The sequence below is a fragment of the Hemibagrus wyckioides genome, linkage group LG27, assembly GCF_019097595.1.
Source record: "Hemibagrus wyckioides isolate EC202008001 linkage group LG27, SWU_Hwy_1.0, whole genome shotgun sequence".
Taxonomy (NCBI): Eukaryota; Metazoa; Chordata; class Actinopteri; order Siluriformes; family Bagridae; genus Hemibagrus; species Hemibagrus wyckioides.
The window spans coordinates 20,068,335-20,096,001 of NC_080736.1; the positions used below are offsets into that span (position 1 = coordinate 20,068,335).

The window sequence follows — 27,667 nt, forward strand, 5'->3', positions numbered from 1 at the left end:
TACATGGAACTAGATAGATAGATAGATGATTATTATTACTGCGTTATTATTATTGTTATTATTATTAATATTACTGCGTAATTTTCCCCTTTTCTTTCTTTTTCAACAAGCATATTTATACGATGTATTTTATTTAATATTTATATTTTGATATGTTTTTTAAATCTTTTTTGAAACAGATCAATCTAGAGTGTATTTAATTTACATGACTAAATAAATGTATTTGTTTGTTTTGCTTTTTATTTGTTTACAATCTTGAATCGGTCAAGATTAAGAAAATTATATTTTAAATTTAAATTATATATATATAAATATATATATTAAGAGGGCAAAGAAATCCGTCCGTATTTTGGCGACGCAGTTGACCGTCACTACGGAAAGCAGAGAGGATATTAATCTTTTTGAGCAAATCGCGTTGTTTAATGTTTGGTTCAAAACAAATTCAAACTCCCTCATGTTATAATTCGGCCATTTTTTTTATATGTATACGATATATTCATAAACAGATGTTGGTTGTTTATATATATATATATAAAATCTTCAGCTGAACTACAAAACCCTCCTCGTGTGTTCCTGTCAATGATATGATGCTAAGGCTAAAGCCCAAATAGCGCATTCCGCTAATCTGTATCTGCATATAAGCACTACATAGTGCATAAGCTAGCTGACTGTCCTCCCTATCTAGGGCACTTCACGTGGAATAGTGTAGCTGTTTGAGAGTGGTCCAGTCTCAAAATGGCGGCGCTGTACAAGGTTGCGAGCAGCGCGAGACGCGGAGGAAGATGTTTATTAAGGAAACCTGCAGTTTTTCTGGGGAACAGATTTTGCAGCAGCGGTGACGAAGGTGTTTCTACAGCAGGAGGAGAAGAAGAGAAACAGAGAAGCGGCTTTGCTGCTGCTTATGAGCTTCATTCCGAGATGAAACAGCAGCAGGACACCGAGGTCTGATCTCAGAGAACTCATTAATATACTCTGTATTTCAGTATATATGCACTGTTCAGTCTACAGTCACGTGTTAGATGTCAATTTATATAAATTCTGTGCACCAGTTACACATCTACCTATTCATTTAGTCAGGAATAACACACTCAGGGTCGTGCTGTTACAGGAGAATAATCCATTACCAGGTCTCTGCTAAGCCCTGAGGTCTTTTATTCCTCTTTATAGCTGATAATTACACTGTTTACTGTAATAATCATCATGTCTTACTTTAATACCCACGAAACAGATCAGTTCCTGGTATCACTTGCCTTACAGCAGCTGTGACAGACATCTCATCACCCTCTCCCTTTTCTCTGTCGAATTTAATATCATCATCATCATCATCATCATATCTTGTCATGTTATCAAGAAACTCCTTTGTCCTGAAGATCCCCAATGCTGTGCCTGGACGCAGATAACCTCTCGAGCTGCACTGTTTGTCTATTTATTTCGTCATAAAACAGAACTCCGGCCTTTCTGTGTGGAGTTCGCATGTTCTCCCCGTGCCTGCCTGGGTTTACTCCGGGTTCTCTGGTTTCCTCCCACAATCCAAAAACATGTACATTAGGTTGAATGGTAATCCCAAATTGCCCATAGGAATGAGTGTGTGTGTGGTTGTCTGTCTATATGTGTGGCCCTGCGATGGACTGCTGACCTGTCCAGGGTGTGCTGGGATAGGCTCCAGCAGATCCCCGTGACCCTAATTAGGAATAAAGCGGGTGTAGAAGATGAATGAATGAAAACAGAACTCCATTATATGTTTCTTTAAGGAAATTATAACAGAATAAAGATGAAGCTGGTGTTTTGGTACTTATCAAGGTTTGCTGTAAATGTTTTTCTTTTTTTTTTTTTTGCAGAGCCGCAAGGTGCGCAAGGTTCCCAAGAGCTCCTCAGACGACTCTCAGTCCTTTGCGTCGCTGCTGCGTCACTCGCCGTTGATCCAGATGGGTCCGGCTAAAGACAAAATCGTCACCGGTAATGTTTTCCACGTGGTCCAGGATGACCTGTACATAGATTTCGGTGGCAAATTCCACTGCGTGTGCAAGCGGCCCAAGGCGGACGGTGATAAATACCGGCGGGGCAGCGTCGTTCGTCTCAGGCTGGAGGACCTCGAGCTGACCTCACGCTTCCTGGGTGCGAACACCGACACCACGCTGCTGGAGGCCGACGCCACCCTCCTCGGACTGCTCGAGGGGAAAGAGACCAGAGAGAAGCAGTAGCTTTTCCCCCACCGGAGACTGTGAAACTGTTTGTCGTTATTCTGTGAACAGCGATGAATAAATCATATTTGAATTTTTTTGGACGTCTAAAGGTTTGACTTGGGAAAGTTTATTTATTAACTTTACATGAATGCGCGTTTTCGAATACATTACGGTTTCCATAGCAACAATTCACACAGGGATTACTACGCTACACGCATCACTTAATCAGAAACAAACGAAAAAACGGCTTAAAATTACGAGTCATTGTGTAGTAAAGAATAAATAAAAAAAAAACAACGTATTGACAAACTGCTGTAGTACGAAAGTCGAGCCCTGTGCCACGTAAGGAATGAAGGCGGCCATTTTGAAATGAAACTTTAAACCAAAATCAGTAAAAACAACCCAGACGTTTCTTTTCTGTTTCATATAACTTTATTGTTAAGCAGCATTTCTTGAGAAAACAATCTACAATGAAATAATACGATAAAATAATCTCGATTAAGGCTAAAATGGCAAGCGTAGATCGATTTGGTTTTTCGCTTCGAGTATGAGAGACACAAAGACACGTAGTGAAATGTTATCAGGTGTGTGCCGAGGTCAAGCTTTACGTTATGATGCCATCATGATATTATATGTAGCTTTTAGCTTTAAATGGATCTCGCATTGATCTCAGTTTGGATGGATACTTTGGAGACCGTCATAACATGCATGTTGAACGTTATTTCGCATCGTCTGACCAAAGTTCCCGGCCCACGCCTAATCATGTACTGTTCCATGAATATGCACTGGATATGTAGTGGTGTACTTCTAAATACAGTGAAACATTCCACAACTCCCAATAAGAGAAAATATATATTCTAGGTTATCAAATGCTATGAAATAAGATAAATGACATGCACTTAGGCACAGTGCAGGATTAACTCGCTCTGAATAAACATGCAGTTGTGAGTGTGTGTATGGAGTGCAACACAAGTTGTATAGTTTTATGTGGCTGAAAGGTTCATGTTGCATAGTCATTAACATATCTGAGTTGGGTCTAGTTAGCAGTGAAGTGGTTAAGGCTGTTTTCTCGCCATCCTAGGATGACCAATGCTCCGAGAGTGGTCTTCGTGGACATCGGTTTCTTGGTGCAGGTTGGCTCAGGAAACTCAGCCGCACATGGTCACGTACAGCCACTGTGTCCGAGAAAGACAAGGGTTAATTCCTATACTCAAGAACTAACACCATTAAGTGATAAAGCTCCAAGAGGAATGCATAGAAAGCAAACATTTTTATTTAATAGACTCTAGTTGCATCCCAAATGACATACTGTGCACTGTAAAATCTAGTGCTTGAACTTCAGAGAGGTGGTATTGTCGACAGTTATAAGACATCCTGTCCATCAGAGTGTCGTCTGCAATCTCAAAAACAAAAAGCAAGGTCCGTAAAGACGTGGATGAGTGAGTTTGGTTTGGAGGAACTTCACAGAGTCCTGACCTCAACCTGATAGAACACCTTTGGGATGAATTAGAGTGGAGACTGTGAGCCAGACCTTCTCGTCCAACATCAGTGCCTGACCTCACAAATGCGTTTCTAGAGCAATGATCATAAATTCCCATAAACACTCTCCTAAACCTTGTGGAAAGCCTTCCCGGAAGAGTTGAAGCTGTTATAGTTGCAAAGTGAGAGCCAACTCCATATTAAATTTATGTGCATGTAAAGGCAGATGTCCCAGTTTTGGCCTGGCTCCCAGTCTCCGCTCTAATTCATACTAAAGGTGGTCGATCAGGTTGAGGTCAGGACTCTGTGCAGGCCGGTCAAGTTCCTCCACACCAAACTCTCTCATCCATGTCTTTATGGACCTTGCTTTGTGTACTGGTGTGCAGTCATGTTGGAACAGGAAGGGGTCATCCCCAAACTGTTCCCACAAACTTGGGAGCATGAAATTGTCCAAAATGTCTTGGTATGAAGCAGAAGCATTAAGAGTTCCTTTCACTGGAACTAAGGGGCCGAGCCCAACCCCCGAACTGAATGATTTGGAGGGGTGTCCCAAAACGTTTGGCAATAGAGTGTATTTGAGCATTACTACATCTTGATGGAATTTTAAGGGAGAACACACTATTCACACTATCTGTATGTGATTTGGGACACGCCTGGTGAGTATCGACTTACTCGGACGCAAACATGCAAAACAAACCCACCTCGGAGATGTTAAGCTCAGCGACACCGGAGCTTTCTTTGTCCATCGCCATAAAGGATCCTGTTTGGACAGAGGCAGAGTAGGTCTAATTAATATCCACTGAACAAAAGCTGCATGCAGAACTCTCTTCTCTAGTATCTGTCAGTGGTTTTAATGTTATGGGTGACTTTGTATATCTTCAACCTCACACTGAGTGATTAGAGCAGTTTGGTTACTTACTAAACATGGCCTCCAGTTTGACCAGGCAGCAGATGAAGTTATCAAAGTCGATTACTTCTTGGTCAGCATAACGTGCCACCAGCACCTGGTTCAGCTTGTTGTTGAGTTTAAAACCTGAAGATGGAGAAACAGATAATCCATGACAGGCTATCCATCAACATCATTTTACGCAATGGCCTTCCAACCAGGAGCTTTTTCCACTCTTTCACACAGAGTGTCAGTGGAAAGATTGTACTTCAGTACTGTTCAGCTTTAGCAGGCAGGAATTAGATCTTCTTTTTTTTTTAACAGTCTGTCCCAAGAGACTAAACCTCTGAGACGTTACAGATTTATACTTAAAATATCATTAGCGATCATCTTGTGGTCCCTTTTCCACCCTTTCAGTAGTAAGTAGAAATGTGCCTTGAAACAAACATGCATGTGAACAAAAAGACGTCTGTTGCCTTACCGGCAGACTCCAAGGCCAAGCGCATCTCGTACGAGCTCATGTTTCCCGATTTGTCCAGGTCATATTCCCGGAAAATTCCCTGCAGAGATGGTGGAGAGAAACCAGGAATTAAAGAACACCACCATACGTCTCACGCTGAGTTCAGATTTGAACAAACAATCTTGGATTATAAATCTCCTTCAGCATGGCACTCACCAGCCACTTCCTGATCTTATTCCACAGGATCTGGAATTCCAAGAGTCCCAGGCGAGCGCTTCCGTCTTTCTGAGAGTCACCTTAGTCAAGGTTGTGTGTCTTTATTTTCATGCGGAAAACTTGTCAGCTACAGTGGGCGCAGGTTCAACGTCCACTTTTGGTTCCCACCATAGCCTCAGATTGCTAATGTGGCAAATTCGACTTAAGATTCTTCTTATATGCGTTCTGAGATGCTCTTCTGCTCATTACGGTTGTAAGGCATAGTTATTCGGCATAGGGTCCTGGAGAAACGTTGTTTCATTTCACTGTGTACTGCGTCAGCTATACGTGGTCGAAATGACAATAAAAGCTTCTTGAATCTTGAATCGGTTTGAGCTACATTTCTTTTCACATGCATGCAAACACGCATAAAACATGACGTTCAAAGCGGTGTGCACGATCTAGCGCGTTACACGTGGTGAAAAAATCATTCAAATTGGAATCTTTGACATCAGATCATTTGTAAGAGAAGGCGGTGTGTGTAGATCCGTGATCAGTGACTTGTTTCAAAACTCCTCTGTGAAAGTTACAGAGTAAGGTTTATATACAAGCTAACAGTCATAAGTTTAGATCCTTGATTTAAACACGTTTATATATAACAAATGATTGTAGGATACATCCATGAGGGCCACCATAGACCTGCAGGACTCCATACTGAACCCGTCTGTCTTCAGATCCCGGTCTGAGGAGGGGGGGGAAAGCAGCACGTTAACACACTCTCTCTCTCTCTCTCTCTCTCTCTCTCACACACACACACCTATTAATAACAAGCTTACGTTTGGACACTACTCTGTTCAGGATGGTTCTAAGCTCGTGGACTGATATCTCCATATCCTACAGAGAGAGAATGTGTTACACAACTGTAATAACATAAACCTGGGGTTATACCATTATACAATTATAGACAATTAGAGGGCTTGGATGTGCAACAGATGCACGAAATGACGCATCTTACCTCACCAGAAAGCTGAATGAACATGTTTCGGAACGAGGAGTCGATATCGTCCTCTGTGATCTCCTCCTAGACATGCACAATACACGTGGTGTACACAAACCTTTGCTTAAAAAGTAGCTAGCTGTATTCTGTGTGTTTGGGTAAAATGGCAGGTTTTCTAAAAATCTGCTGGAACAATGATCGAAATCTTAACCAGTTATATCACCCAATTAGCTACGGCCTTTACCTCTTCTTCCGGCGTGAATGACACCTCATCATCCAGCTCTCTAAAACAGAGCAAAATTGCATTCATTTTATATTAACAGTTAAATAAGTAAAACTATGGTTACTTATTCCCTATGGAGAAATGATAAGCTCAAATGAATAAATAAACGTCGCTCACTCCGTCTCAGACTGTTTCTCTGTGAACACACGGAGGACGAAGTCGGCTTCTTTCCCGGGTTCGAACGTGGAAGGCACGATGATGTACTCTCCCGGAGGCAGGCGGAGTCGCGTGCTCACCTCCCGCAGGTTGATGAAGGTCTCAGATCGAGCGCAGGACGAGTGGCGCAGGAAAAACTCCTTCTTCAGGTGAACGCTCTGGCAACCGTGGAACTGAGGAACGATGACAACAGAGTTCCTTCGTTTATATCGAGTGCAGTTTTACTTTAGCTAGCTCACTTTATTTACTTTAAAAAACAAAACTTCTACTTAATAACAAGCAGCGGTACCCCCACAACCACCCCCTCCCCCTTTTTCCGAAACCAAATGGACCAACACTACGCTGACACACATTATGTGAATGGAAACAATTTTACTGCATGTGACCCGTCCAAATGTAACAGGAATCCAGTACAGCCGAATTGTTTACCTCATCTGGGACCTGCAAAAGAGAAGGAAGTGTGACATTAGTACGATTTTATCATCTCCAGAGATTTGGTACAGATTGTAACTTCCAGTACTCAAGAGCAAATCTCAGAATCGTATGCTTGTGGGACAGAATCGTATGCTTGTGGGACACCTGACTGACCTCGTAGATGGCGAAGCCGATGGTGTGCATGTCCTGGCCCTGTTTACGGTAGCGCCGCCGGTCCTTTTGCATCAGCGCCACCAGGAAGCTGCATGCCACTTCAGGGTCATCGGGGTCATCGTCCTCCTCCAGCAGTGTGATTTTGTACTGTGGGTTTATCCAGAATGTGTCTGATGGATAGAGAGAGAGAGAGAGAGGGAGAGCAGCAAATATTGTTTAGCGTGCTTAGTGAACTGTCAATACTGTGTAAATACAGGATGTGTGTACGTGTGTGGTCACTGCACAATGATACGACACGTACAATGCTCACCTGATCATCAGTATGTTATGTGAGGGTGTGTGTTTGGGTGCGCACGTACTGGGATGATTCCTGCAGCCTCCCGCCGTACTTCCTCTCCTCCACGTCCCGTCGAACTTGATGGTGTTCCAGAAACTCAGACCGTCGTCGCTTAGTGCATCCGGTGTCAGGTTACAGATCTCCAAGCGTGAGAACTGGCGCTTAAACTCCTGAAATGACATCCTGACAAAAAGATTGGACAATTAGATAACCTAGGTTAAGTTTTAAAAATAACGCTCTGCAACAAAATCAAGACATCTGTGTTTCAAATTTCGGTGGCTACATGCCAAAATCTCAGTATTTTCAACAGCATGTGAATAAACCGAGCCACGTGTGGTACATGTTATTGTATACTACATTATTAAATAGAGTATAAAAAAATAGGGTATACTTGTAAACACACTTCTACATCTGGATAGTATTAGTAGCTCTGCTTTTAATGTTCTGTAGTAGTGATTTCGGACTGTATTTTGGACAGCGGCGAGACCGGCCATGCTGTATGGTTTAGACCAGGCGTTCTGGCTTCTGCTCAGTTGGAATGAAAACCTGCACCCACACCGGCCCTTTGCGGATAAGTTTCGACACCCCTGGTTTAGAGGCAGTGTCACTGAGACAGAGACAGAGCTGGAGGTAGCAGAGCTGAAGATGTTGAGGTTCTCTTTGGGAGGGACACGGTCGGACAGGATTAGGAACGAGTCCATCAGAGGGACAGGACATGTTGGACGTTTGGGGGACAAAGTTAGGGAGGCCAGATTAAGATGGTTTGGAGGAGGGAGAGTGAGTATATCGGTAGGAGAATGTTGGACATGGAGCTGCCACGCAGGAGGAAAAGAGGAAGGTCAAAGAGGAGGTATATGGATGGAATAAATGAGGATATGAAGCTAGTGGGTGCAAGTGTTGAGGATGCAGAAGATCGGGATAGTTGGAGAGAGATGATTCACTGTGGCCACCCCTGAGGGGAAAAGCCGAAAGAAGAAGAAGAAGAAGAAGAAGAAGTAGTGACTCTGGACTGGATTCGGCTTCACGTCTTTGTAGCGCTTTGGATGAAACCATATACAAAAAGATGAAATGTTTTCATGAACAAAAACTCAAAACTCACCAGAACTCTCCGTCCTCTTTTTTGCAGTTCAGCTCCTCTCTGTCAGACGGATCGATCTGGTTCCATTCAGATGAACTGAAGAAGTACGGTGATGTCAGCACACGTTTCATAACCAAACAGCTCACGTATACAAACGGTCATTTCAGGTTGTCTAAGACCGTTAATTTCAGCTTTTAGATCTTAAACACTTTAACTTAGATTTAGACAGAGATATTGTGTTGGAGTTTGCAAATCTGACACTAAATAATGATGTTATTGCTGTCCTGTTCTATAAATCTCGTAATCTGCATTCCAGAGATAATTTAGTTGATTTTGCACAAACACTGTGGAAGTAGGGTGACTTTGGTCATGCAACCATGCCTTCTGACTGGCCGACTCACTTGTCACTCCACGCCCCTGTCCACTCAACCTGTCCCCACGGGTTCCTGATACGAATCAGCCTTTCTCTGCTACCACGAAAATCCACCTAGAGAACACACACACACACACACACACACATCAATGAATAAGTTTATCCATTTTATTGCTCTTCACCACTCTGCACTTTTAATCCTTACAATTCTGTCTGTTGTACTTTATTACGTCCTTCCTTTAAATTCATGATCTCTTTATCTAGCATCAGAAATCACAAGTGATCTTTTTCCAAATAACATCATATCAGCAATCAGTCTGGCTTGTCCCTATTTTTCTGGAAGTGACAGTATAAGCAATTTTCAGACATTTCCTCTATTTCACTTCTCCATTACATCTCACATTTCTCTTTTCTTTTTTTTCTTCACATGCAGCTGTGCCGATTACACGGCCCTAGATGAATGGAAATGTGGCGCTCCGGACCCACCTCTCTGAGTCCTGTCACAGAGTAGGCGTGACCTTTCACCAGCTTCTTGAAGGTCACCGCTTCCATGTCGAAGGCACTGGTGATCTGTACGTAAATTTAAATACACTTTATTACTCGAAAAACAAACAAACAAACCAACCAGCCAATTACTTCCCACACAATCAAAAACACATACAATTTCATTTGAATATGGTATGCGGTGAAATTGTTCAAACCTCTAAGCAAATGAATTAAAACCACAGAACAAAACAAGCCATGCTTAAAAAACTATTATGTTATGCCTCAAATTGCTTCCCCAGGTCTATTATTGACTTCGGACCAAACCCTTTATCCCTGGGGTATAAATTAAAGTGTGTACAAACAAATCAAATTTCTTCATCACACCACAGCGAAAAGCAATAAACTTCAGGGATGAAAGGCAGAAGGATGATCGTAGAACAGAGGTTTTTGTGGCAAACAACAAAAACATATAGACTGTATAGACTACCAAGCTGACAACACCACTGTAAAACATGGGAGCTCATCAGGAATTCCACTGCCCGGCATATTTCAGACCAAAACCTGGTTATCTCTCTCAGGAGGTTAAAACCTGATCCTAAATCAACATTTTGTCCTCAACATGAAACCCACCTGCATAATATTATGCAGGTCTGCCGTGTGCTGCCAAAACAGCTCTGCTGCTGTGAGGCACCGTGCATCAGCGTTAACTTTTCAGCAATCTGTGCTACAGTAGGTCTTCTGTGGGATCAGATCAGACGAGTCTAGGGTGGCCATGTCCCTGTCACGAGTTGTCCTTTCTTTCGATAACATTTGGTAGTAACCACTGCGTCCCAGGAACACCCCACAAGACCTACTGCTTTGGAGATACCAGTCGTCTAGTTGCCAGTTTGGTCTTTATCAAAATCCTTACACTCGCCCATATTTCCTGCTTCTAACACATCGGATTAGAGTTTTTACTTTCTGCCTAATATTGCCCACCCCTTGTATCTACGCTATTCACTTCACCTGTCAGTGGTTTTGGCATGTTTACCTATAAATTGACAGACCTGATGAATACAGCTACGTGTACTGATGTGTCACATGGTGGCACCGTGCAGACTCACGTCTATAGAGCAGCCGAGCAGCGATCCTCGTTCCAGGGCCTTTGTGATAATGCGGGGCAGATCTCTGGGCGCTGACTTCAGCTCGTACATCTCGGACACTCCGCCTGTGAAGTCCTCGAAACCCTCGGTGGTAGAGCCTCCGGACAGAGCCTCGTATGAGCCGTTCAACCTGGAACGCAAGCATAAAACATTTATAAAAGTGTCAGGCCTATGCAAATATTTCAGAGGCACTCGCTTATAAGAGTCGGGTTATTACTTAGCGTAGGCTTTCTCCAGCAGGGCGCTCCAGAACTCGGACCCCTCCACCGAGTGCACGAAAACAAGCTCTCCGTCCTTGACGGGCAGGCGGTCGTCGATGACGACATCCACCCAGTCACCGAACTGCCAGAACTGCAGTGACAAAACAGAGTCAGTGGTCTCAAAAATGGCAATCAACGCAATCATGACTATCTCCAGTGACGTACAATCCTAGTCCCTTCATTAGAGTTCAGGAATTTAAAATGGCAGTCACTATTCGTTAACGATTCCGCCAAGTGGTTTCTTTTAGGAAAATTTTTAACAGTCGCAGAAAAACAGGTGGATGTCTCAGCTAGTTTGTAGTGAGTCGAAGTCGGGCATTCACACCAAAAATATCTTCAAACTAAAGTAATCTTTTTTTTTTTTGTTGCTATGACCCACTCATTCATTACTGTTATGTGGCTGGAATCATTTCTTGGCACTACAGATTGTTGTGTAGTATTTTCTGCTTTGGCAGAAGTTGAAAAGTGGAACACCCATTGACATGACAAACAGAATGTGAAACAGGACCAACACGTTTTTTGGCGGACGGTTGTACAATTTATGATGGTAATATGCGGGTTTGGTTGTATCTTTGTGCCATTTTTGCTTCCATCTTCCTTCCACCCACACTAATTATGGTCACCCAGTGACCATCCAACAACTGCCCTTATGTACCGCCCTGACCACATGCTAGAAATTTTAAAGAAAAAAAAAAAATAAAGATTTCTGCTATTGGTCTGTATTTCGGAACTTGAGTCACTGTTGTGACGTACAAGTCTGAAATATGACCGGTGAAGGCGAGGTGTCAGCTGCTTTTTACGATCCAAGATATTGGTGGAAAAAACAAACAAACAAATAAACACATAGATGTATTTGTTGTAAATGAATTGCACCTGAAAATGGAAAATCCCGGCGTAATCATCTGTGAAGCTCTGGCCGTGAGGAACCACCCTGTGTAAGAGCTTGTCATTGAGAGTGAGAGATGCGATAGCAGCCAACAGCCAGCAGTCACCTGAGAAACAGAGCGAGACAAATAAATAAAGCAAAACAAAATACACACACACACACGAAAAACCAAACTCCTCCAACTAGCAGTGGAGCAAAGGACCAAATTTCTGGGTGTTATATAAACATCTTGCCTACCCTTATTACCTCCATCTACGTTGACCGATGTTGAAGGTCACAGTTAAACCCTGCCCTTGCCTATCATACAGGTGACGGTTAACACTTCAACCTTAAGCAACGCAGCCACCAAAAGTGTACGCTAGTGAGTGAATGAAACTTAATCGATTAAGTAAATAAATGTAATAATACACTGATCAGGCATAACATTATTATGCCTAATATTGTGTTGGTCCCCCTTCTGCTGCCAAAACAGCCCTGACCCGTCATACACTGTGTATTCGGACACCTTTCTATCAGAACCCGCATTAACTTCTTCAGCAGTTTGGGCAACAGTAGCTCGTCTGTTGGATCGGATCACACGGGCCAGCCTTCTCTTCCCACGTGCATCAGTGAGCCTTGGCCGCCCATGACCCTGTCACCGGTTCACCACTGTTCCTTCCTTGGACCACTTTTGATAGATACTGACCACTGCAGACAGGGAACACCCCACAAGAGCTGCAGTTTTGGAGATGCTCTGATCCAGTCGTCTAGCCATCACCATTTGGCCCTTCATCAAACTCGCTCAAATCCTTACGCTTGTCCATCTTTCCTGCTTTTAACACATCAACTATGAGGACAAAATGTTCACCTGCTGTCTAATATATCCCACACACTAACAGGTGCCATGATGAGGAGATCATCAGTCTTATTCACTTCACCTCTCACTGCTCATAATGTTATGGCTGATCGGTGAATAAATAATAAATTTGCGTGATTTTGTGTTCATTTTTTTGTTCAAAAGGCAGACTGGAAATCTTGGCTAACAAGTGAACTCAGTAGAATATTAAGTCCTGCACAGAAAGTTCAAACTGATTTTATTTATTTATATATATATATATATATAATGCAGGGAGTCATCCATACACTAGCGAGCAGCAACTAAACACCTAATAAGACCTAAAAGGAGAAGCATTCCAAGAAGCTTCGCTATCACATTCATCTTCACCCCTTCATCAAAATGGCCATGAATCAAAGAAGTGACAAGCCTAACTGGATAACCAGCAAAGGCTTTCTGTGGAAATAACAGTGGGGCAAAATATCTGACCGGTGAATTTTGGACTGGACTTGATCTTAATGTTCAAAAAATGCTAGTTAAATTTATATGAAAAAAAAATTGTATTGGAATTTGTTGCTTAATTCTAAAGCACTACGTGAGGGATGTTCAAGTTAAGATGGTGAAGGTCCACCTACACGAAATTCCTTGTTTATCAAGGCCTTGGACAAGCTACGACTACACATCGCTGGATGATTCCTGGCTATAAACAAACTGGACTTTGACATGGTTTTGATCATCGCGTTCGTACTTTTATTTAATATCACGAGCTAACAACCTTAAATTGGACGCTGTTAAAAAAACATGTTTCTCTGCTCAATTGTCTTTAAACATTGCCTTTCTTTTGTTGTCAGTTCTGTAATCAGATCAGAGATGTGAACACGTTCCTCACTGTGAGGGAGTAGATCATTTGGACGTATTGGCTGTACGGAAGATCTGCTACAGACAGGGTGCTTCTTCAGGTTAAAAAACTCAAACTAGTTTTTCTTCTTAAAACACACTGAGCTCTTCTGTTACAGTATTTTTCCATGTGCCCTAGCTGAAATGCTCTACTGGACCATGGTGACCGTGGCTATTTGAGAAAACCCCGCCTGCTTCCTGGCTAGGACACGAAAGCGATGACTGTGGGATTGTGAGCTGTTTGGAATAAGGCCTAGGGTGAGAGTGGGAACTAGAGAAAGAAATGAGCAGGAAGAAAGACAAATTCAGACAGAAAACCACAGACAGAGACAGACAGAGACACGCAAAGCAAATGAATGACTAAACTGCATGCGATGGAAAAGCTGTAATGGTCAGTGTTCTGCTCTACACAACATAAACAACGCCTCCGCCTGCTCTCAGCGCTTTATTCATCCTTCCACACACTTACTTTCACTCAAACAATACTTAATAAACACTCTTTAAAAAAAATATAATACAAAATATAATATAAATATTATAAAAGACTGGAATCTGCAGCTGAAATCTTCTCTGATGTTAGAATAAAAATATTGTTTTTATTTGAAACGTTTAAAAAAATAACTGCGAACGCTGTGTATGATCCCCCCCCTTTTTTTGTTTGTTTGTTTACGTATTTATCCTGTGATTTGTTTATCATTTGTTTCGTCCCCCCCTCCCCTTTTTTTTTCTTGTTCCCCCCCCAAACTCGTGAATCATTGCATATGTTTGTGTTTATAATTGAGTATTCAATAAAAAGTTGTTAGCAAAAAACACCACTGTGATGTAGGGCAGTTCTGTTGCTGTTGTTGTTTGTTTATTTATCTGTACAAACACTTCAAGTAAACATTCGCACTGTTTGGCTGCATAAATCTAAGTCTTTTCAGCCTTTCCCGTTCCTCTATGCTCCTCCATCGCTGTTAATTTTCTGCTAATTTATCGACAGTAACAAAGCTAAGCTAGCTAACTCTTCAGCTAGATCGCGCAAGCGTCTTAATCAGAGACGTGGAATTAATTAGCTCGCGTTCCCGGGAGACCAGTCGAGTTGACATTTTTTTCGCTATAAAATATACACAGTATCTTTCAAATATTTGGACGGGTACAACGTAAAATAAACCATTACTAAACCGCGGCTATTTCTCAGTGTAATGAAGGTTTAGTTGAAGCGCCATTATTCGCGGTGCTTCATTTAATAAAGGATGCGGGACGGTCTCAGCGCACATGCTCGGCAACAGAAGCCGCGAGATACTGCGATATAGGTCAACGTTTGTGTGTTTGTTTGTTTGTTTGTTTATTTGTTTGATCGATCTCATATGACGTTCCCGCTGTGAAAGTAATAACAAAAAATAATAAGTAAAAATAAAGCAAATAAATCTGAACAAATACATAATAAAAACAAATAAATAAATAAAATAAAATAAAAATCATGGCTCTTTTGATTGGACCACAGAATACCAGTGAAGAGATGTCAACATGTTCCTTGATTTTAAACACCTATGTGTTTGTTGTCTTCAAATAGAGCGAAGTGCTTGGGATAAAAACCTCTGCCTTATTAATAAATACAGCATGACTGTCAATATTTAGCGTTGTTACAGAAAACAGAGGCATTTTAGGTTTAACTTGGCTCTTGGTGGATGTTGAAATTTCACCTAAAGTGGAGGATTTCGCAGGTCTGGAACACTTGCGGAAATGTTTTAAGGCATAGTTAGGCAAGTTAACAGAAAATAAACAATAAACAAATGAAAAGATAAAGCAATTCTCTGGACACTTATCTCGGTCTGGGAGCGATGCAAATATTTCCAAACCTCTGATGGATGTGCAGTAATAGGAATGAAAAATAAAGAAATAAATAAAACCAACAACTGGCTAAAAGGACAAGATGTAAACGTCATCAGAAGCTGCATGGGAACATTACAAGAAGCTGCAGGAATATCTGGAAAGAACTGATCAAACCCTGCATGTAGAAACACTCCAAAAACACCCAAGTTCAAATCAATCACTCTATACACCATGTGCTATGGTCTGGTGAGACAAACATTTTGGGTATAACTTGGGTAAAACACCATATCCACGATGAAGCACGATGGTGATCATGGCTACGTGACTGCTTCTCTCAGCTCTTGGAGTTTGGAGCTATTCATGATCCATGTTACAACTGCCAAATCAAGAGGTTTTCTTTGCTTCTATTATAAACAAAGGTGCTTTAATACAGTATGAAAGAGTGTGAGACCTGAAACCCATCCTTTCGTTCACTTTGAACACTTCTTCTGATATGATCTTGGCTTTTTTAAACATAAAAAAAAAAAAAAAAAAACTTTCCATGTTTAAGAAGAGAGTGTAGACTTTTTACATCGACTCAAACTGTAGTCACGCAGCCTGCAGTAACTCAGAGCACCACCAGAGAGAGAGAGAGAGAGAGAGAGGGAGGAAGGGCGGAAGAGAGAGAGAGGGAGCAAAGGAGAGAGAGGGAGGGAGAGAGGAAGGGCAGAAGAGAGAGAGAGAGAGAGACAGAGAGAGAGTGAGAGAGAGAGAGAGAGAGAGAGAAAGAGGAAGGGAGGAAGGGCGAGAGAGAGAGAGAGAGAGAGAGAGAGAGAGAAAGAGGAAGGGAGGAAGGGCGAGAGAGAGAGAGAGAGATGCATGGCATAACAATGCTTGGCATGGGAGTCCAATCCCATTTTTCCACACTGCCATCCTGTTCGCTCTCAGGATTCTCATGAAACACACATTCATTAAACACACACTTACTCACACACACATTCATGAAACACACACAATTATTATTCTATGACATGAATTTCAGCAGTTGTGCTTGTAACTGTACACCATGTTAGAATGCACCAAAACTTCTCTCCGCCCTGTATGGCAAACCAAACCTTGTGGGCTCTCTCTCTCTCTCTCTCTCTCTCTCTCACACACACACACACACAATGTAAGCGATGGCAAGCAGCCAAACCTCCGAGCGCTCTTTTCTGCTAAACCACTCTGTCTGTGACTCATCACTCAGGCAGCGAGCTCTACACACCCCACGCCTAGGAAACACACTCATATGCTCTCTCTCTCTCTCTCTCTCTCTCTCTCTCTCACACACTCAAGAATTTACACACTCTTTACAGTTTTTTTACAGCAGCCTGCCAGGTCAAAATCTGATCCCTGAGTGCTTCATTAGTTTGACCCGTATATCTGCCCTGCCGGCCAGCAGAAAGCCGTTCTGTCAGAGGCCCAGACCAACCCACATGACTCAAAACTAAGTAGACAATCCGCACAATGCACAGCGGTTTTCCTGTTTTCTGCGACCGTTGGCACACCACCCACTGTAGATCTTACGCTAAAATATTCAGCCAAACCCTGGGTTGTGCAATTATGCTGCTATCTGATCATCATGGGCGCTGACGACCTGAATCACAGGCTGTGGATTTACTGGAATAATCCCTGTCTGTTCACAAGCTACTCAGTAGCTAGTCACATACGGTCACAATACTGAAGGTGAAAAGGTCTGCTTTAATCAAACGTTTAAACAATTTCAGAAAGTAGCATTACAAAGTAACCAGGAAGCATTAGAAATAAGCCTCGTGAGGCAATAGGCAACAAGTGGGCGGGACTGTAGGGAAAAAGTAAACAAAAGTCACCTGTAAAATCAGAAATTACAACAGGATCACATGTAAATTCAATCCCATCCGAATAGGGCTTCCAGTTGTTTTTGTTTGTTATTTTCACAGTTTCACTGCACTGTCATCCTTTGCTGGTTTGTTACTATCAGAGTTCTCTCTTTCACCAGTATATACACTTTTTATTGCAATAAATGATTGTTTTCTCTCTTCTGTGAAGACTGGCACGTTACAGACAGCGTCCGAGATCCTGACACTTTCATACGTACCGGATTCGTATCTGTTTCCAAAGAACCTTTAAGGACGTACACTCACTCCTCATGAGCTTCAATCTTGTCTGCAGCTTAGAAGCAGTTTATCTAAAGCCTGATGAATAATGCATGCCTGAATACGGGTAATAATCCTTTTACAGCATGGTCATTTAGGACTCACCCAGAGCTCCTTGGCAGATATCGGTCCGTGTGGCTCCGCCCACGATGAACTGAGGATCTTCGACCAGGTCCTGTAAAAAAATCACAACAAAGACTCAACACCTCTCCGCTTCGGGCTTTCATTAGTACTTTCTTTTTAGTGCTCGTATTTTTGCGTTTCTAGAGAGAACACGTCAATAAATCATGAAGCCATTAAGCAGCACTATAGAAGCTCAGGCAGCCTGGATGACGTAAACACTCGCCGCTGATTTAATCAGGAAACCAGCTGACAAAGCCGATTTGATAAGTGACAGGTCCGTGTCGCCATAACAACAACAAAAAACAAAAACAAAGCCAGTGTTTATACAAGAAACTAAAAGTATATCCTAAGCGATAGAGTGATATTTTTAAGACCATGACGTGTCTTCAGTGCAAATAATTGTTATTGTTGAGATGAGTTTTTTTACCAAGTAACAACACATCCTGAATAATTTCAGACAATTACAATTTTTTAATTAATTCATTAAAAAAAAAAAAAAAAACTTTTTACTGGTTTCTAGCTACATTTTTTGGCCCAAGTTAGCTTCAAATAAATAAATAAATAAATAAATAAACTGCTGTCTCCTTCAGTAAATGTTGCATAAACCATATCAATGATCACGTGTTTGTTAAATAATCTTCGGGTTCATTTTAATATCACAAATCCCTGTGATTGGTGAACCTGTTGCTATAGATACACTACATTTCCAACACACATTCCATTAGAAATGCCTGTGGTATACAGCTGCGCGGTCTCATGTAGCCAGGGCTGACGGCAGAAGATCCGATCTCCACAGCAGCTTTCCACGGCCAAGAAACCGCCAAAGAAGGCGTGTGACTGACACGTAAAGCAACCAATCACAGTTCATTTTGTACAGCATCATGTTTAGGGGCGTTGACATGTAAAGTCCATGTCTTTATAAAAACAAACCAGTGAGCCTCGATGGTTTTATGTAAGAAAGACGTGCAACTTCACATCATTTGGAAAATCCAGTGTAATCTGAACCTCATAAGTGCTCAGAGTCACGACGGCTTCCTTCTCACATGAGGGAAGTAAAGCGTCACAATGGCTTTGTTTCCAGGAGGACTGTTAAAAAACGTGACACGCACGTCTTCCGGAAATCCTGTCGAATCCGCCTGATCAGATGATCACTTCGAAACGTTTCCAATTTTGTGATCCGTACGCATCAGACGTTCAGGGAACGATTCATGAGGTCTGAGACTGAGACTACGCCAGACCTCTGGCTAATACATCAAACACATCATTTATTCCTAAAGTCAAGCTTTAAAGTGCAGCCTGAAGCTTTAATCGCCAAGCAAAGGGTTAACAGTAAACACACACCCCTAGGTTTTATTCGCTCGTCCATATTTGCATGACCCGAAGGGTGTGCGTGTTTGTTTGTGTTGAACTAGGATACAGCCAGAAACTCTTCCCTCAACAATTCAAGAGCAGAGGAACAAGCCAGCAATCTGTAACAGCTCATAATCTTTCCTCGTTCACTTCCCTCTATGAGTCACAAGTATGCCTCAGTGGAAAGGAACACACCCGTGTGGACGATTTACACTCAGAGCCACAGCGTCATGTCACTTAGTCAGTACAGTCGAGAGCAAAGGTTTACAACTTGCATTGAAATACTGTTTGTGTGTGTGTGTGTGTGTGTTGTGTCGTAAACTATAACATCAATAACACAAAGCAAAAACCAACAGTAAAACAGTTTTAACGATGAACATGGCAAAGGATAAGTCGTCGTACAACATGAAGGACAGGAGGACTGTGGGGGCGTGGCTAACATGAGCCATAAAAGGGAATATATTTTTTCGATTCAGAACACTGATGTGACTTTCCAGATCCTTTGGTTGTTCTTACTTGTAAGAGTCGACTCCCAAATGACTCACTGGAATTCTTTCTCGCTCTTTGCTATGACTAAAGGCGTCTCATGAACTTTCTAATTAAAGAAATAACCACGTACACAGTATGTGATTCCCCTCGAAAACGGAAACGCAGTATATAGAAATAAACCCGAAGTTTCTGTTACTAGTCAATATTTAACAAAAAAAAATTAACCAACCAAAAATGAGTACACCCGATGATTCAGGACCACACACCTTGCAGCTACACACACTGACACTTATTTTACCGCAAAACACATCCACTGTATAGGTTATGCTGTAGGAGCATCTACTCAAGTGACTGATATACCAGATCGCGCCTTATAAATGACCGCTAAAACCGCTATCTATGACCAGATGCGCTTGACGAGGCACGTCGTTATGGAGATTAGACAAACACTGTAGCATTGAACAGTTGTTTTGTGAGCTGTGTGTGTCAGCATGTTGGCCACGAGAGAAAAACCCTCTAGTGAGCCTCTTGCACTCTGTGACAAGCCTGAGAGAAGAAGGAGGTTAACACCAAGTGATGACCAAACACGCACAGACATGCACACACACACACACACACACACACACTCCTGTACTCTGTTATGCTCAGTGCACCCTTTCATATGAGTCTAACTTATCCAGCTGAAGCAAATATTTACCATATCCAACTGGAGCATTTTGATTCCTGAAACGTTTCACAGAACCCAAACCAGTTCCAACATTTTAAAACACATTGAAAGCATAGTGTAGCTTATTAACAGTATTTTCTCCCTTTAGCTTTCATTAAAACTGCTTCTGGATTGCAGTTGAAATGATTTAAACAGTAATGGATTAAGATAAAGAAAAGTAAACCCTCTGTTAATTGTGGTGGTGTTGTTTTATTTCTATTTATCAGGCCCTCACTAACTTGTATATAAATAACTTCACATGACAGGTTTCACGTGTAGTCAAGCTTCCTGTGAAGTAAACCGACATTCAGAAAGCAGGTGTGAAAATAATAAGTAACATGTAGAACCGCTTTTAGCAGCAATAACTGAAGTTAATTTCCTGTTCTGCATCAGTCACTCATATGGGTTTGGAGAAACTCTTTGCTTCAGTTCATTGATATCTGAGGGTATTTTTTTATGCACAGCCTTCTGAAGGTCTCACCACAGCAGCTCACTGGGGTTGAGGTCTGGAAGAAGGAGGATTTTTTTTTATTACCGTCACAGGTACACAGTGAAATTCCTTCCTTGCATGTCCCAGCTTTGGAGGTTGGGGTCAAAGCGTAAGGTCAGCCATGATGCAGCACCCCTGGAGCAGAGACGGCTAAGGGCCTTGTTTAGAGAACCAACAGTGGCAGCTTGACGGTGCTGAGACTTGAACCCTGATCCTCCGATCAACAACCCAGAGCCTTGGCCACTTGTCCTCCATTTTTAACCATCCAGACGTTGAATTACTGGTTCATCAGGATCACTGTCCTGCCGCATGACCCAGTGTCACTGGCTGGACAGATGATCTCATATTTATCTCATACATATTCTGGTGGAGTTTATTGTTTTCTCAGAAACTGCAAGTTTGTGGGAATTAGTTAGCTATTCTACAAACCGAGGTCATGCTGCCATATGCTTAAATGGACAGTCTTTGGAATGACTTTGCTGGGATCCTCACTAGGCAACTAGCAACTGTCCTGAAGGCTCTCAGCTTGTAAAACATTCATTCTCACTGTATAATGGTGAATTTCAAAATGTCTGGAGACGGCCTTATAATCCCTCTCAGACTGATGAACAGCAACAGTTGCTTTTCTAGTCGTGGCTGATGTCTGTTCTTCTTGGCACGCTGTAGACACACACCTGAGTGCTCCAGGCAACTCCGAGCTTTTTTTCCATCTACTCTTATGCATTTCATTCGTAACAACTCTCTTAATGATAGTAAGAAGGATGTACTTATTTTTCTCACCTGGGTTCTGAATGATGGTCATAGAAGTAGACGAGGACCGTAAAACTGTTATTTAGACCCTGAAAAGAAAAATACTGAGACTTCACTGAGACTAATCCTAGCTCCGATTAAATTCATTTCCAGGTATAGGGATACATGTTTGGTATTTTATCCATTCATAGGTACATTTAACATTGAGGAACATTTTTACAAACCACTAGTCCCTCTTATCTGCTTCTTTGGAGTGACTGATATATAGACCAACCCACTTTTCCTCATCAGTGATGGTGCTTAGCTAGTGTGTGATGATGTGACTCACTTTTGGTCGCTTCCACTCGACTCCACGTGTTTTAGACGAATTAGGCGCGAGCTCCTTGAATCCGAGCGATGGCGACCGGGCCGGGAAACAGGGGTCCTCGAAGAGAGTGTTGTTTTCCAAACATTCCTGTCTGAGTGCCTGGAAGTCCTGGTTGAGGAAGGTGATTGCTCTCTCGTTGGTGCCCACGCCCTCTGCCCGCAGGCGATCGTACTGAATTCTTGCTGACATCCCACCAAAAACGTACATGCTACAGGGGGGTACAGGAGACACGTGTAAATAAGTGTGTGTATGTATAAGAAATGACAATAAGTGTGTATGTCAGTGTCTAAAGGCCTGTTAACACCAAACTGTATGAAAAAAAATAGTCATTTCCAAAATGATTGGCACCCGTCATAGACAAAAATGAGAAAATAACGAATATAAAAAAAATCAACAACATACAATAAGTGATATATTGATATATTATATACAAATATATATATATTCAAATATATATATATATATATATATATATATATATATATATATATATTTGTATATAATATATATATATATATATATATTTGTATATAATATATATATATATATATATATAATATATATATATATATATATATATATATTAAATATAACGGAATGCTCTTTAATGATTTTTGAACTATTTCTTTAGTAGCAGCCTTTGTCCGAGGAGTATTTGTTTCAGAAGTATTAGCACCCTATAATAATTAAGATTTCCTGATCATCGTCATGTAAAGTTTATATTCACTTGTAAATAGATCAAATATGATTGGTATGAAGTCTTTTTAACCCCTCATACCAACAAAAAATATATCTGTCTGATCTGACACCACACGATTCGAACTGTAGTTTAGATTATTCTCGGTAAAGCTTTATAGCCGCATCGCACGCGGTTCTCGGCTTCCAGACAGGTGCTTGTTATGAAAGTAGTGTCTAGCAGCTCATTTGGAAACTTGACAAACCGAAGAACTACCTCATCTGTGCAATAATTACACTGAACTTTGCCTCGCTCTCAGCTCTTTTGCTGAATGTTTTCAACATAATGAAAAAACATTCCCGTGGACCTGTTTTTGGTCAGAGGGGAACAAAAAACAGCAGTAAACTTGCTCAGTAACTCAATTGTCCAAGCAGCCAATCACGTAGCGGAAGTGAAGGGGAGTCCGAGTTCACCTTCGCCTCAGACTCCTGCTCATGACTGAATGCAGTGGAACCTGATGTGGTCTCATTGTGCTATAGCTTAGTGGTTTGGTTTGGATGCTTTTCTGCACACGGTGGGCACCGTATCTTCCCTGGTAGCTGAAACCAATCTAGACGTTCCCCTACCTCTGGTGGAGTGTGCTGCTACACAAACACTTTTTAAACTGGACGGTTAGGGAATGTAAACTGGATCCTTTTAAATAAATGGTGCCGGTAATTCTTTAGGCTGGACTGTAAAATAATAAGAGAAATGTCTTGTGAACGTTGTGAACTGGCCTACAATTTGTTTTGGGGCTCGAGTGAAACCGCTCGTTGCACAGTCTCAGCTCCAGCATGAGAAACTGGAACCTTCTCTCACGATAGTCCTTTTTTTTTTTTTTTAGGGTGTTTTTTTTAGTAGTGGTTAATTTTGTTGACCAAAACAAAAGCAGCACAAATACACTTTTCTGTTCCTTCTTTAATGTTTCTTGCACATGGCCAACTTAAAGAACAAAAATTAAAAGAAGAACAAAAAAAAAGAACCAAATAGTTGTTGGTTTGGTGACATTTATCTGATACACTGGTTGTCGGTGTGAACAGGCCTGAAGTGAGGAGGAATAAATGGAGATTCATAGTGATTGTTACTTAGAGAGGCATGCAGGATGATAAATGTGTTGACTGTGGGTGTGTTTGTGTGTGTGCAATGTTAAAAACATAAAAGAGCATGTGTGGGGAAAAAGAGGGAGAGAAAGAGAGACTGATTGGCTGACACAGGCAGCTATTACAGTGTGTGTGTGTGTAGACTGCTATTACCGGCATTCAGCAGACACAGCTGCTACCATGCATGCAGAGTGTCTGCATTCCTACACACACACTCTCTCTCTCTCTAAAGCAGCAGTTGACAGAAAGCTTTTACGCACAGCGCTCGATACACAGGAAGCAGTTAAAGTGGAACATGCGCTTAAAGGACAGAGAAGTCTGCATCATGTCGTGATACATGGGTAACCATGAGATAGCATACAACAGCCTCACAGCAGCATTTTGACTATTTTTGCTTTTCTCGCAGAAATTTAGCCTTTTGACAAAACAAAGCGGGTTGAACGTTAAAGGAGACGTTTGTCACTTTTCCGATTTCATTTCCCCAAAGCAGGCGCTGCGGAGACACGAAAGACTCGTCTGTGTTCTCACTGCACTGGCAATTCCCTTCACAGGCAGCAGGGGGCGCTAGAAATGACAAACAGCTCCTTTAATGATCCGTTAGGATTCTTGGGTATATTTTAGTGTCACATTCACACACTGTTCATGCGGGATACGGTACACTGTGATGGCAAAACCAAACGCTGGCGTGTCACATCCTGACTCAAGAATGTGCTTTAAAGCTGTCTGAGATCGGTGTAGCTGTGATGGCAAACAAAGATATTTCTATTGGAACAATGCTGGAAGTGACACGACTTGTTCCGGAAATATGAAGCATATGTATGACATGATGTACATCAGCAGTGCAGCTGACTATTTTGCTGTTGTTCCTCTTTATACCACCGCGATTTGTCGCCGATTGTTCACAAAACGTCGACACTGGAGACTCCTTACGCCAATGCTAAATCGAAGTTATTCAATTCATAAAGAACACACACACGTGTACCTGCAGGTCCTTGTGGCAGTGGCAGGCTTTGAAGAAACAGAGGTTTTATTTATCAGAGTGAAAGGCCATTAGATTATATAGATTATATATATACATACACACTAAAAATGGGAAAAGAATCACTGAATCATATAAGTGAATCATATACCCGATTCACACTGTACGCTTTTCAGTCATATAAGTTATAAAGTTATTTATTATACATTATTATATATTAACAAATCATACATAAAAAAAAAAAAAACAACAACAAACCCAAACAAACAAAAAAATGAAAACTTTGAGAAAAAGTCAAACCACAGTATCAACATATAAGTTTTACCTCCTTTAGTGCTGCACTGGACCCACGATGCTAATGTTGCTAACGGGCACACACACCCTCACACAAAAGTTGTTTTTTTTCCCTTCTTCTTCTGCAAAATATTTGGCTTTAAACCATTTGTTTAAAATTATACATGTAAAAAATCATAGATTTATACCTTGTTTTTCAGCAAAAGGTTTCCCCTTTACTCCAGCCACAACATGTCTGAAATCTGAGCCTTGCCTGTTTAGCCTTGACCTGGACCTAAGATCCTAACATTGCTAACAAGTCTCTGACACTTTTTTTCCCCCTCCTGCAAATTATCCGCCTCACAACACATTCAGTCTATTTAGTGATATCACTCCGGTGTGTTTTTAGTCCCAGTATGTCTGTAATGATTAAACAAGCCCTCACAGTAAAGCTCAACCCTGTATTGTTATGAAAGGCAGCCATCTTGGACAGCTGGAATTTTCCCTTCGGTGCTAATCATTCACTCGTGTTTTGTAGCATGTTTGAGGGTGGAATTGGAGCAGAAAATCTGGGAAAAGTGATGCCAAAATGATCCCTTTTATTATAAGATACTTTAATTCAACGTTAGATTTTAGCACTCGCAAGCAGAATGAATCTGTTTGTGAAGATACCACGAACCCTTTCTGAAAATCTCATATAACATTTTATATACGTTTGTTTATAAAAATGTCACCTGTGTTTTTGCTGTTTTGTAAAATTAAAAATAAAATATCACTTGAAGTGTTTTGTGGGCAATTTATTTAAAACCTGAAATCGTAAGCAGATTGCCACATGCCATAAATTTAGCCATAATCGATCCGTCTCTGTCTGAATCAGCAAGTTCCAGCATACATAAACACACACATCTACACACACACACACACACACACACACACTAGTACTGATAAGCTTAGAGTGATAGGAATTGTATTCTTAGCATGATTTTCTCCCAAATATCCACCAGAATTTAAAGAGAGATTATAGAGAGATTTTGGCAGCTGATTAATATTGCGCAATACCGCGTCCTGAAGTAATGTATCCCTCTTGGGGAACTCTTAAATGTTCTACAAAAATTTCCTGTAAGAAAAGTTTCCTTTTTAGATTATTTAAGTCCCGGGCTTTTCTTTTTTGAAAAACTGTGTTGAAGCTGAGTGGAGGTGTTGAGTCGAGATGTTCAGGTGTTAAAACACCTCACCATGCCAAAAGTGTCAAACTGTTAAAGTTAGTTCCGACAAACTGGTTAGGTTTAACTGGTTTGCAAAAATGACATGCGACGATGCAAACGATCCGACTCCGAGGCACATGGTCGATAATCTGGCTGCTATGACAGCTCTTAATCAAGAAATAAAACATCCGTTATAGTAAAAGAATGCACAGTAGTGTGACAAGACAGGTCCTGACGTGAAGCACACCCTGAAGCGTTTCATTCCTTTTATTCGACTCATTAACAAATGACTCTACTGCGCTTATTAACCGTTCAGAGTCACGTCTGCTCCTGTTATCCTTTACGTTACACAGCTGTCCCCTCATCAGGCTTTAATTAACCTTGTCACGATGCGAAGAAACTGGACAGAGAAAGCTCCTCCGATCCTGAACACTTACTGACTGTTACAAAAGCACTGACACTGGAGACTCCTTCCTCTGGTCTAGGTGGAACGTTGTTTCACTTCGCTGTGTACTGCATCTGCTATATATGGTTGAAGTGACAATAAAGCTTCTTTGACTTTTGAATGTGGAATTACAGAAGAGATAAGACAGGTTTAAGACTGATCCTTATGTTTCCTCCTTACTGTGACTATACAGTAGATGCCATAACGTATTAGAGTATTAATATAAATCGGTGAGACGCCTCGAAGCCGGATCTACTTTTAGAGCGGTGACATTAGCAACACTTTCTGACCAATCAGATTAAAGGATTCAACAGCGCCGTGCTATGAGAGTTATTCGTGTAAACTATGCTGATTTATTATGGGCACTGAATTAAAGTAGATTTTTTTTTCTTCTGGTCTCTTGCGGACCATTTTAAGGTTCAAGTTTTGACGTAAACACTTTTATTTTCGCAGACTAAACTGCACCTTAGGCCTCATTGTACCGTTACTCTGCTCGAGTCAGTGTTTATTTAACGAGCGTACAGAATGTATGCCTCTTCATCTGGGTGTTGTACCCAACCAAAGCATGCTTGGACATAATATTTGGTAGCATTAATCATACGGTTCAAAATGAATACCATATTACATTAGGATTTGTTCGGCCATATATAAATAAATATAGAGGTAATCAGTCCACGCACATCCGGTGCACCCCGATAGTCATCAAAAAAGTTATTTAAAAAAAAAAACCCAAACAAAAAACCGGAAGGATGCTCACTTACCACTATTTCGCTCTCCGATTTGCCTGAGGCGACTAACACACAGCTGTTTACATGAATTTAAATGGGGGAAAAAAGGATGGATGAAGTAATCGCACTCTCTCTCTCTCCCATACACACACGGTACAATCTCTTACTGCAGTGCGCAGCCCTACCCTTGGAGGCGTGGCCTCCGAGTGGCAGATGCGAAGGGCGTGTCTTAAATCGACCCTGTTCCCTATATAGCGGACTAAATGTAGGGTAGGCAACATTTAAACCTGGGGGTTTTTCTTTCTTGGGGCTCTGCACATACAAGCAAAATACAAAAAATTGAAATTTGTTAAGAAAAAAATTATATTTCTGGTTGTTTATGGTCAAAAGAAATCAAATCTACTAAATGCAGAAATAAAACCTCATGCGCATATTTCTACTATTTACACCCTGCTACATGGTGTATTTCTACACATACA

General features: G+C 41.4%; 2 protein-coding genes across 4 annotated transcripts; one reads left to right on the forward strand and one right to left on the reverse strand.

The window, feature by feature from the left end:
- Positions 1 to 703: 703 nt before the first annotated feature.
- Positions 704 to 2,278, forward strand: mrps28 (mitochondrial ribosomal protein S28). Its single transcript, XM_058381618.1, has 2 exons — positions 704 to 942; positions 1,839 to 2,278. The coding sequence occupies exons 1-2, from the start codon at positions 736 to 738 to the stop codon at positions 2,199 to 2,201; spliced, it is 570 nt and encodes a 189-aa protein (XP_058237601.1). The 5' UTR covers positions 704 to 735; the 3' UTR covers positions 2,202 to 2,278.
- A 760-nt stretch (positions 2,279 to 3,038) lies between these two features.
- On the reverse strand, positions 3,039 to 27,381 carry capn1b (calpain 1, (mu/I) large subunit b). Of its 3 annotated transcripts, none has more exons than XM_058381609.1 (23): positions 27,222 to 27,379; positions 24,022 to 24,122; positions 21,705 to 21,951; positions 17,574 to 17,643; positions 11,777 to 11,895; positions 10,861 to 10,994; positions 10,605 to 10,773; positions 9,502 to 9,585; positions 9,044 to 9,129; positions 8,664 to 8,738; positions 7,587 to 7,747; positions 7,228 to 7,397; positions 7,069 to 7,080; positions 6,601 to 6,812; positions 6,445 to 6,484; positions 6,219 to 6,284; positions 6,040 to 6,097; positions 5,881 to 5,945; positions 5,225 to 5,293; positions 5,030 to 5,108; positions 4,582 to 4,695; positions 4,364 to 4,422; positions 3,039 to 3,358 (listed from the first exon to the last, which is right to left on the reverse strand). In XM_058381609.1, exons 2-23 carry the CDS (start codon positions 24,033 to 24,035, stop codon positions 3,332 to 3,334), a joined length of 2,130 nt encoding a protein of 709 aa, XP_058237592.1. In that variant the 5' UTR covers positions 24,036 to 24,122; positions 27,222 to 27,379; the 3' UTR covers positions 3,039 to 3,331. The 3 variants fall into 3 exon arrangements, with proteins under 3 accessions (XP_058237592.1, XP_058237594.1, XP_058237593.1); XM_058381611.1 differs by lacking the exon at positions 24,022 to 24,122 and adding an exon at positions 24,541 to 24,566 and having other exon boundaries at positions 27,222 to 27,353; XM_058381610.1 differs by lacking the exon at positions 24,022 to 24,122 and having other exon boundaries at positions 27,222 to 27,381.
- Positions 27,382 to 27,667: the final 286 nt, after the last annotated feature.